Source organism: Panthera pardus, unplaced genomic scaffold (genome assembly GCF_024362965.1).
Source record: "Panthera pardus isolate Hobbes unplaced genomic scaffold, ASM2436296v1 HiC_scaffold_3, whole genome shotgun sequence".
Classification (NCBI taxonomy): domain Eukaryota; kingdom Metazoa; phylum Chordata; class Mammalia; order Carnivora; family Felidae; genus Panthera; species Panthera pardus.
In genome coordinates this window covers 51893113-51903204 of record NW_026526876.1, presented here as the reverse complement: position 1 = coordinate 51903204, position 10092 = coordinate 51893113, and the positions used below count along the sequence as shown (strand labels likewise).

General features: G+C 53.3%; 2 protein-coding genes across 2 annotated transcripts; one reads left to right on the top strand and one right to left on the bottom strand.

The window, feature by feature from the left end:
• Positions 1 to 1198: 1198 nt before the first annotated feature.
• On the top strand, positions 1199 to 3043 carry LOC109251813 (C-C motif chemokine 13-like). Its single transcript, XM_019423692.2, has 3 exons — positions 1199 to 1384; positions 1944 to 2058; positions 2482 to 3043. The coding sequence occupies exons 1-3, from the start codon at positions 1309 to 1311 to the stop codon at positions 2585 to 2587; spliced, it is 297 nt and encodes a 98-aa protein (XP_019279237.1). The 5' UTR covers positions 1199 to 1308; the 3' UTR covers positions 2588 to 3043.
• A 1456-nt stretch (positions 3044 to 4499) lies between these two features.
• On the bottom strand, positions 4500 to 7743 carry CCL1 (C-C motif chemokine ligand 1). Its single transcript, XM_053893067.1, has 3 exons — positions 7318 to 7743; positions 5986 to 6097; positions 4500 to 4843 (listed from the first exon to the last, which is right to left on the bottom strand). Exons 1-3 carry the CDS (start codon positions 7391 to 7393, stop codon positions 4747 to 4749), a joined length of 285 nt encoding a protein of 94 aa, XP_053749042.1. The 5' UTR covers positions 7394 to 7743; the 3' UTR covers positions 4500 to 4746.
• Between the last annotated feature and the right edge of the window lie 2349 nt (positions 7744 to 10092).

Sequence of the window (10092 nt, the reverse complement as noted above, 5' to 3'; positions counted from 1 at the left end):
GATAATGACCTTAGCCAAAATCAAGAGTTGGATACTCAACAGACTGAGCCACTCAGGTGCCACATTTTTGTATTTTTTTTCATGGTGAGTCTCAGGAGAGCATTAGCTTCGTTGTAGGTTCATCAAAGAACCGACTTTGAGCTCCATCAATCCTTTCCAGTATATATGATTTGATTTTCTATTTCACTAATCTTAGCTCTCTATTTCCATGCTTTTACCCTCATTGCACACAAGTGAAAAACAATTTGCTAGAGTGGAAAGACCCACAAGAATAGAAAACCTAGGGGAAAGCATTCCAGGCAGGTCCAAAAAGTAAGTAAGGTCTGGGAGCTGGGAAGAAGCATGGGGAACAGAAGGCTCAGGCCACGCCCCTTGGCAGGTGTTTTCCCAGAGTCCAAGCCCATTCCCCCTCCCACCGTGCACACGGGGATGTTCGCCCAAGCTCAAGCTCAGCCAGAAGCTCACTGCAGTGGGGAGCCAGGCCCAGAAGCAAGGATCCCACTTTGTTCTACTCTGCAACCGCCTTCCCGGCAACAGCTCTAGAAACTCAACAGTCCTCCCTGAAAACAGGGGTCCTGGACAAATCAGTGGACTTCAACCCATATCTCTCTGGGCCTGAGTGGCAGAAGGGGGCACCAGTAGGTGACAAGAGGAGCCCTTGTCATCCATCAGAAGCTGGCTTTGATTGGTCTCAAGTACGAGACTTCCACATAAACCCGCCCGGAGGAAGACTTCTGCAGTTCAGTGGCAGTGATTATATGTAAACAGACCAGCTCTCTCTTCTGGTGCCGCCACTCACTTCCCACAAGACTTTGGGGCAAGTTACTTCATGTCTCTGCACCCCAGCATCTTCATCTGTAAATGGGCACGATGACAACGGTATACACCTCGTCAGGACTAGATACATCACCCATGCAGAGCCCTCACACGGCGCTCTTTCTCTGGTTGCAGAGAAAGCCAGGCCCAGGAACAGCTCCTGGGAGCACTCACTATGGAGAGTGGTACCACATCTGTGTTCCCACTTCCTCTCTGTGGCCTGGGCAGCTGGAAGGAAACAGTACCTGCCCTGCTGCAGCCACAGCTTCCTTCTTGAAATTCCTGGAAAACGCTGGTAGCCAACCCCCAGCTCAGCAGATTCAGGAGCGCCCTGCATCTCAACTTGACCATGACGCGACCCAGGCAGTCATCCCTCTGGCGGCCCCTGCCCTCTCTGCTTCCTTATAAAAGGCAGGCAGGGCCACCAGCATTGCAGAGAGGCTGAGACCAGCCCAGAAAGTTCCAGATCTCACGCCCCAGCTCCCTGCGGTCATGAGGGTCTCCGCAGTGCTTCTGTGCCTGCTGCTCGCAGCTGCCGCCTTCAGCCTCCAGGCGCTCGCCCAGCCAGGTAAGCCCCTCTCTCCCTCCTTCCCGCCCTGTCTCCTTCTTTTCCTTTTCCTCTCCTTCTAGGAAGCCCAAAGCCAAAGTGTCCCACTTCTGAGCCTATCAGAGCCCTGGGAATCCTCAGAGCTTCACTTTAACGTCTAATTTTAAAGACAGAAAGCTGAAGACCAAGCTGGGGACAGAGGGGTCCTACGCGTCCACCCCCAGCCATTGCAGAGCCAAGATAAAACCTAAGCTGTTCACCCCAAATCCAGGGCCTTTTTTTTGACCCTGGCCAACCTTCACAAACTCGGCACATGGGAGCGCCAGAGCCAGGACCTGTCACACTGGCCTGCCCCTGTCTGCAATGACGTGTCTGCACCACGCAGCTGAGAGAACCTTGAGCCACGTGGTCCAGGTCTCACCCCACCTCGGGGCTTCGGGCAGGAGCACTGGACCTGGGGTAGATAAGATCCATTTCTGCCTCTTTCCTTTCCTGTCCCCAAAGACGCTTCCTGCCCTATTCAAGCTGAGAAAAACCTAGCGCCTCCAAAAAGGCTTTTTCTTTGTGACTTTATCTCTAGGTGCATTCAGTGCCCTGTTCCCTTGCTGTTTCACATTTAACAATAAGAAGATCCCCTTGCCGAAGCTGACGACCTATCGAATCACCAGCAGCCACTGTCCCCAGAGAGCTGTCATGTAGGTAGAAAAACGCTGCTCACCCGCTCCCTGACCCCACCCCACCCCACCTCATTCCCACATCCCCGCACCTGAAGTGCCACCCCAGAGGACAGGCATCAGACCAACCTGGGATCTTAAATTCAGACTGTGATTACCCTGAAAACAGGCCCAGAGAGGGCTGGCTTCCCCCACCCCCACACCCCCTCCCACCCCCGCTCCCCGAATGGGCTTGCATTCTCACAGTTGCTTTGGCTGATGCCAGGCCAGCTTCTCCAGGGCCTCCAAGAACAGCGACTACCTCCAGAGTCCCCTTCTTTCCACACCCCCCGCCTCCCTCCTGTCCCGGGGAGGTTCCCTCACCTGGAGCAGGTGGGCCACGCAGGGTTTAGAGCACAGTGAGTCCTCTCTGGATCTAACTGTGCAGCCCTCCTTCATCCACAGCTTCAGGACGAAGCTGGCCAAGGAGATCTGTGCTGACCCGAAGGAGAAATGGGTCCAGGAGTATGTGAAACAGCTCAGTCAAAAATCTCGTGCCCTGAAGCCTTGAACTCGTCCAGCCACACTAAGACCAAGCCAGAGTGTGAGAAACGACGATTTATTCACCTCCAGCCTGCCCGGCGATACCCTGGACTAATTTTACTGTAATTTTCAAACAGGGTGCTTTCCATATTGTGATGCCAAAAAAAAAAAAAAAAAATGTACTAGGTCTTAAGTAATATTTAAGGTTATTTGAATTGCTGCCGGCCTTGGGGTTGTTTTTAATAGTGGTGATCTTTTTTTAAAGCAAGGCCTTGAGCCAGCTGCTTCCCGTCATAAGCCCCAGTTCCCTGACCTGTAAGCTTCCAGCAGTGGGTCTGTCCCTGCCTAACTCCCCAGCCATTGTATGGGCCTCCAAATCTTGGGTTGCTGCGATCCGGGGAGGGGAAGACCTTGCGAATGTGAAGTGTAGCTAACTAGGTTAGTGCAGAAAGGAGAAGGCCATTGGTAAGATTGTGGGCTTGTTGCAGAAAATAAATTTTGTTTAAAATCTCGTAAGGGTGTTTTCTTGGGGAAGCGTCACTTCCAACCAGTAGGGGGCGCTCCCAGGCACAGGTGGCTGGCGGAGGGCGCTGGAGGAATGCGGCCGACCTGGGGAGGCCCTCGCGAAGTTGGTGGCTGGCCGACATGGGCTCATCGGAGTGTCGCAAGAGGGCCTGGATCATCAGCCCAGCATGTTCTAGAACAATTACTCCGGCCCCAACATCAGCTTCTAACTGGTCTGTCTGCCACCATGCCTCCCCGCTCCAAGCGGTCCTCAGAGTAATACAGACACTACGTGCACCTGACCTCCAGGGGAAAACGAAATGACCCGGTCCTAGTTAGTAGCGACCCTGAAGGATGCCAGAGCGCAGTCACGGCAAAGATTCTTCTAGACGAAGCACAGGATGGAAAGGAAGGGAGAGGGGTTGAAGTTTGGGGTTCAGGGGACGGAAGAGGTACAGTCCTTTAGAAAGGAAGGTTGAGGGAGGCGGGGCTGTAGAGGGATTGGAATATCAACGGGCGGGCGGAGTTTGGAGTCTGTTCTGAAGGCAGGAGGGAGGGGCCGAAGGCCTCCAGAGCCTTGGAGAGGGCAGAGGCATGCCAGGGTGGGTGGCCTGTGACCCTGGGCTGGAAGGAGTTGGCAAAGGAGAGTTGAGAGCAACTTACTGCCCTGCGGTGGTCCTTACAAGAGAGGATGGGAGGAAGTGGGGGCAGAAGGGAAGAGGCAGTTTAAGAAGAGTGGGCCAGACACTGTACTGCCAAGGAAAGGAGAGAAGCCTCTTTTAGAGCAGCCATGAGAACTTCTCCACTAAGGCCACTCCTTTGAGGGCGCCAACCCTGAGACCCAGAAGCCACATCCCTCCCTTGCTGTTCTCCCCAGAGTCCCACACTGCACCAGTCGGGGCCTGTGATTACCCCTTTGACAGGGACGGGGCCTCCGCTTCCCCTATGTGTCTACCTTGCATGCTGTGTCAGGCCGTCACTTGCCATCTTGGGACACACGGGAGAGTTCTGGTCTGAGAGGCAGGAGCCCCAGGCTCTACCACAAGACCTGACCCTGACTCGCTCTGTATCCTCTGGCCTATCTCTGTCCCTCTCCAACCCTCAGTCACCTCATCTGTAGAATGGGCCTAGCAACGTCTTACAGGCAGATGACCTCACAAGATCCCCTCCAGCTAGGTCAGCTGTGACTTTGGGAACCCCAACCCTGAGTTCCCATTTTCCGCTTCACCGTGCCTCCTCCCCCCCCACCCCCCACTGCCAAACCTGGAAGCAGAGAATCTACATCACTGTCCTGAATTAATGTTCCCCCCACGCCCCAAGAAAAGGCAGTCAGCTGAGACGTGCAAGTCATTTATTGTCTCTGTTGATAAGAAGTCAATTCTTCTGGCACCAACCAGTCTTCCCCACCCCCACCCACCTGGCCCCTGGCCCCAGCTTCTCAGTGCCAATCAAGTTTGCACCCTGAAATCCCTGTGGGATCCAAGAAGCCCAGGGAGGCAGGAATTGAAGATTCTAGCATTTAAATATATAAAGTACAACAACATAGCTTATTAAGACTGAGTCAACCCTCTACGACCTTACAAAGCTGGGCAGAAGGACTGGCATAGGGTCAGGGGCTGAGGCGGGGGACAGGTGAAGCCATGCGGTCTTCAGAGTCCAGGATGGAAGGAAATCCACTCGTGTTTACTTTAGCAGGCACGGTTCCTTGGACTTTAAAGATTGCTTAACCCATCGGGCTGTCGGCAAGACACAGGTCTCTCTGCCTCCCTTCAGCTTGATTCTGTGGGAAAAGAACAAAAGAGGAGCCGAATCACCTTGAGTTGCCCCCTGGGTGCCACACACAAGTCCCATCTCCCCCTCCTTGCTGCTGGGTTCCCCTAAGCTTCTCTCTCTGGGCCTGTAAAATGAAATTGTGGCATAAGACCTGCGGCTTGTACACTGGGAAGAACTCCCAAACCTCGGGAAGAGCTTACTCAACTGAGTTTCTCCCTTTTCTGGAGAGTGTGATTTGTTGTATTAGGGCGGGGTAAGGGCTGCAGACACTCTGAGGATTAGCTAGTATGGAAATATCCATCCTAGACTATCTATGAGGGCCCGCGATCCATCTTTTCATGTGTCTGTGTCCATCTGGAACCCTCAGTCATTGCTTTAGATTCACTGTGTGTGTGTGTGTGTGTGTGTGTGTGCGTGTGTGTGTGTCTTTTCTAACCTGCCCACCTCTTTAATTTGGCTATTGTCCAACCAAACTATAGACCAATTCTAAGTTTAATTATCTGGGTGACCTCAGACAAATATCTCTACTTCCCTGAACTTCACTGTTCATGATAATGAAAATGGGTGCCCCAAAAGGGTTAGCCAAGATCATATACGTGAATGCTTTCTAGATACTGAGAAGTGGGGGTAAGCTACCTCAGTCTAAATTTCTAATGACCCTATGATGCGACTGTCATCTTTACTCCATTTCACAGATAAGGAGTGCAGAGGAGTGCCCAGATAATGAGGTGCAGAAGAGTTACCCGCCCAAGGTCAACCAAGATTATAGGTTGGCAAATCCCGAGGCAGGAAATAATTGTGACCCCCTCACTTTTCCCACTACACAGTAATTCCTGGAGCTTTTAAGCAGTCCCTTCTTCTGGATATAAAATATCAGGATATAATACTTGGCGCCTTGGAGTTGCAAGAAACCCAAGTCACTGTGGGAGCGCAGGGGCATCCCTCCTGGCACCTGCTAAGAAGCGCGGCGCTCCCCCTGGTGCCCATACTGGGCTCTGCACACCTAGATCTTGGCGGCCTCACTCCAGGTTCGGAAACCAGAATCTGGTGGAGCATCGCCATCTAGCGTCTGCCATTCTAATTCCGGGTGGGCTGATTTCTGGTCCCTGGAGGAGGGAGTCAGGAACTGACCCAGGTAGGGCCACTCACATTAGACTACTGCGGGAGCACGCAGAGCTGGTGTTTTTGTAACACTGGATTCTCTGCGAGGAAATCTTCTTCTCCGCAAACGTGAAGCAACAGTTGGAGGACGATACGTGCACTAGAAGAAAAACACACAAAAAAATGGTTTGCATCTATTTCTTAACCTGGACGTTTTTCCTTTTATCCAAGTGGTTAGAAACAAACAAACAAAAAACAAACAAACAAACAAACAAACAAAACCTTTTGGGACAGGCCCAGGCTTGGGGACTACATCCAGCCCAGTGCAGTGCTGTCTCATCAGCCACCTACTTCTGTAGGTAGGCAGAGGGTCAGGACATTGGGGTTTAGATCCCAGCCCCCTCCAATCCACCTGTGTGGCCTTGACCAAGATGAGCCCCCATCTGGGCCCCAGACTTCCCATCTGTCAAACAGGACTTTTTGGACTGATTTTTAAGAAGCTTCCAGTTCTGACATCCCACCATGAGTGTACGGTTCTGGCCCAATATTTGGGTTCAAGGGCTCAGGACTCCACATTCTGGGGGCCCAGTGAGCCTGGTGCACACAGGACAACAGTGGTCTGTACCTTTCGGTTAAGACTAGGAATGGTTCAAGGAGTTCAAACGGATGAGATGACCAGGGAAGAGCTTTCAGGAGCTGAGATGCTCTCCACCCCCTCTCTAGAATGCCCTTTACCCAGGCCCTCAGCCCTGTCCAGGCTCCACCCCCAACTCGGCCACTTTACACACTCTTTGCCACCCCCCACCCCCCAAGAGACTCAAATTCCAATCCTGGCTCCTTCCTCCTCGTTTCATTGTCTACGCAGCATTTTTCAGGTGCCTGGAATTAGGTCAATCTTCTTTCTAGAGCCCCGAGGGCAAGCATTATCAATCCCATTTTGCCAGCAGGGAACGCAGAGTTTGAGAGGTAAAGTGACTGGCCTGAGTCACTGGGCCAACACTTGCCCGACAGTGACTAGCCACCCGTTCTAGTCTCGGTCCTGACTTTACACTCTGCCTGTTTTCTGTTCCCGGGTAGAGGCAGGACCCAGTCCCTCCTCTGGGCCTCAGGCCTCCTGGCTTGCCTAAATAGCCTCAGAGCTCCCTGGAGGAGGCAGGGCCTGCTTCGGCTGAGGCTGGCAGCTGAGCTGTGGCATCTGGCCTGAACACCTTCTCCCTCCGGCTCCTTGCCCCTACCGCATCCAAGTCCTCCATTCACCCTCTTCAGGAAGAATTCTTCCAGGAGGAGAGGAGACAGAGGCCTTGAGTTCAGGGCAAGCCCTGCCCACAAGCCCAGAGCACCCTCCCCAAGGAGGAGCATAGTGATGTCAACCACACTCACTGCTCCTGCTGTCCGCCTCGTGCAGCCACATCCCAGCCAGCAGCAGGCACACCAGGGCCACGGTGATGAGCTTCATCCTGGCGGGTCTGGCTCAGACCTCCTTGCAGCGGTCTCGATGTGTCTGGTGAAGCTAAGAGCTCTTCCCTGGCCCATGCTGCGGGGCCCAGAGCTTTTATTCGATGACCTGAGTGGGGTTTCCCAGCCCCTGGTGCAGAGGTGGGGAAGTCACAGGGAGGAGAGATGCTTACTCACGCCCAGTGACCACATGGAACACTCCTTTCCCCACCTCTCCTGGGTAGTGTGCAAGGTATGGGGAAACTTCTCCGAGTGCAGGAGCAGATAAGGATCTTGAGAAAATGAGTAGGAGCTGTCCCGGCTGAGTGGGAAGTGGAGACAGGAGAAAGGAAGTTGCCTGTTTGTGGCTTCTCTGACCCCACATCCTTCTGGCCCGGGCCGGAGCGGCTGGCCCGGGACATGGTGGAGAGGAGGGCCAGGGCTGAGGCATACCTGTGTTTTAGCCCCGTTTGGCAGGAGAGAAGTTGCACAAACTCACATATCCCAAGTCACACGTGCGCTGCAAGGTGGAGAGAGTGACACACGTCCCAAGGGTGTGCCATAAGAGGTAAATCTGCTATGTCACGTGCCTGGCCCAGATCGTTGCCATTGCTATTTTTTCAATCACTCAACACTCCTCAACAGCTTGCTCTGCCCTAAATCCTCAGGGAGCCCCAGGAAAGACAGCTACCGCTAACGGGTGGTGCCTCATCTTGACCTGGCTGCCCTTAGACTCACAGATTAACAAGTAAAAGCCACACAGTGTGAGGCCAGCAGTGGATGTGCCATCTGGAGGGGGACAGGAAGGACCAGGAACTGCCCAAGGGCATCTGAAAGGCTGCCCAGGGAATGTTCTTCACACAGAGCCTCCTGCAGAAGCGCTGAAGTAGGAAGGGGCGTGCCAACAGAGGAAGGGGCTTGAGTAAGGACAGGGAGGCATGGGGGACCACACTCCTTGAGGGTGTGGGGTAAGGAGAGTGGACTGAGTAGGGAAGTGGCAGGAGAGAGATGCGGCTGTGTAGCCACAGAGTGGCCAGGTCATGCCAGACACCGTGAGCAGTGCTTGGCACAAACAGCACATAGTAGCTGCTCCAGAAAAGGTCACGGGGCCGAACCCATGTATTAAAACCATGAGGCCCACGTGCATTAAATAACCAGAGAGGGCTGGTGAGGCTGATATACTTTGCTCGTGCACCCTCTAGCTCAGAGATCTGCGTGGCTCCCCATTGTCATTTGGATGGAGCGCAGGTGCTCCCCTGGACATTCATAGCTCCTCGCGCTGTCTCCACATTTGAATATCTGTAATTCCCCCACATGCCACAAGTGTCCCTACTGCTAAGATCTTGCTCCTACTGGGACTTCCACCTGCAGGGCCATCCTCACGGTCTCCCTCAGTGGGCTTTCTGCCCTTTTCAAATGCCACTGTCCCTGTATAGAGCCTCTGCCGTCCCCAGCAGATGGGCACTCGGCCTCCTTCAAAGCCTCCTGGATCACTCCCCCGAAGGTCTTATATCCCTGCGAGTCTCCCACCCAGCCCAGTGTGTTCTCCGAACTAACACCTGGGTGGGAGTCCTGACAAGTTGGAACTGAATGGGCCCTCAAAGACCATCTGCAGCAGGCACTTTTAAAGCTTCCTGGGACAGCTTTTGAAAAAAATGCAAATACCAGAAACTGAATCAAAACTTGGTGCCTCTACATGTTGAAGAAAAAAAAAAACAAAAAAACCTCCAGGACATTCAGACACCAGAAGGATCACGGGTCCAGTATGGCTCCAGTAGGAGCCTCAGAAAGAGGAAACAGACTTGCCCAAGGTCATACTGAGAATTTGTTGTGGAGATGGGACAGCAGACGCTGAAGTCATCTGCTCATCTGAGCTCCATGCGTGGCCGCCTCTGAGAACACATTTCCAGCAAGGACCACAGCTAACGGCTGCTCTGCTCCATCAATTCCCTTCCATCCTGCCACCCAAAATGCCCTTGAAGTAGCAGAAATCACTAACCCACAGTTGCCACTCTCTTATTCCCTTGGTCCTTACAGACTGATGCTTTTGGATTCCTCTCCCATCATTTTAGCAGAGTCTCCCTGGGGGAGAAGGGAGATAAAGGTATTGAATGTAACCATGTAATCCCAGGGCTCTCACTCACTTGGGGCCCGGAGGGAGGCTACCTTGCCACCCAGAAAATTCCTCCCTCTTCCCTTCCTCCCAGGCATGCTGCCTGGCCCACTCAAGAAAGGGACGGAAACTTACTTTCCCTCCTCCCCCTCCCTGTGGCCACCTCGAGCCCAGGGTGGGAAAAGAGTCACAGAAAGGCTTAATCATTCCCTCCGAGGAACATGGCATAGAGGTGCAACCCTTTCTTAGTTAGAAGCTTGCAACCAGGAAGTGCCTGCAGGAAGGCTTTCTTATCAGTTATCTTTTGTGAAATAGGTGCCCATTGACAGAGGATGGTTAGACACCAGACAGAGCTCAGCTGGTGTGGATCTCTCACAAGTTCATTTCTACCAAGGGTGTCCAAGAGTGACCTTGAGTGGACTGCAGCCTGGCCCTGCCTGCTTGCTCTCCAGTCACATTTCTACCTGATCTTTGCCAACCAGGACATAGAAACCCACGGGGGAGGACTCGTTTGCTACCATCACAGCTGCAGAAATACTGGCCCAGCTTTGCCCACCTCAGGGGCCAAGTCTTCTCCGTTCCCTCACTTAGGGAGGAAGCATACTGTG

What these genes read in the sequence shown, in the direction of transcription:
- LOC109251813 (XM_019423692.2), top strand. Translation starts at nt 1,309, where the DNA reads ATGAGGGTCTCCGCAGTGCTTCTGTGCCTGCTGCTCGCAGCTGCCGCC. An exon ending in CCAGGCGCTCGCCCAGCCAG is followed by an intron (nt 1,385 to 1,943) that starts GTAAGCCCCTCT and finishes CTTTATCTCTAG; the next exon opens with GTGCATTCAGTGCCCTGTTC. An exon ending in TGTCCCCAGAGAGCTGTCAT is followed by an intron (nt 2,059 to 2,481) that starts GTAGGTAGAAAA and finishes CTTCATCCACAG; the next exon opens with CTTCAGGACGAAGCTGGCCA.
- CCL1 (XM_053893067.1), bottom strand. Translation starts at nt 7,393, where the DNA reads ATGAAGCTCATCACCGTGGCCCTGGTGTGCCTGCTGCTGGCTGGGATG. An exon ending in CGAGGCGGACAGCAGGAGCA is followed by an intron (nt 6,098 to 7,317) that starts GTGAGTGTGGTT and finishes TTTTTCTTCTAG; the next exon opens with TGCACGTATCGTCCTCCAAC. An exon ending in TGCTCCCGCAGTAGTCTAAT is followed by an intron (nt 4,844 to 5,985) that starts GTGAGTGGCCCT and finishes CTTTTCCCACAG; the next exon opens with AATCAAGCTGAAGGGAGGCA.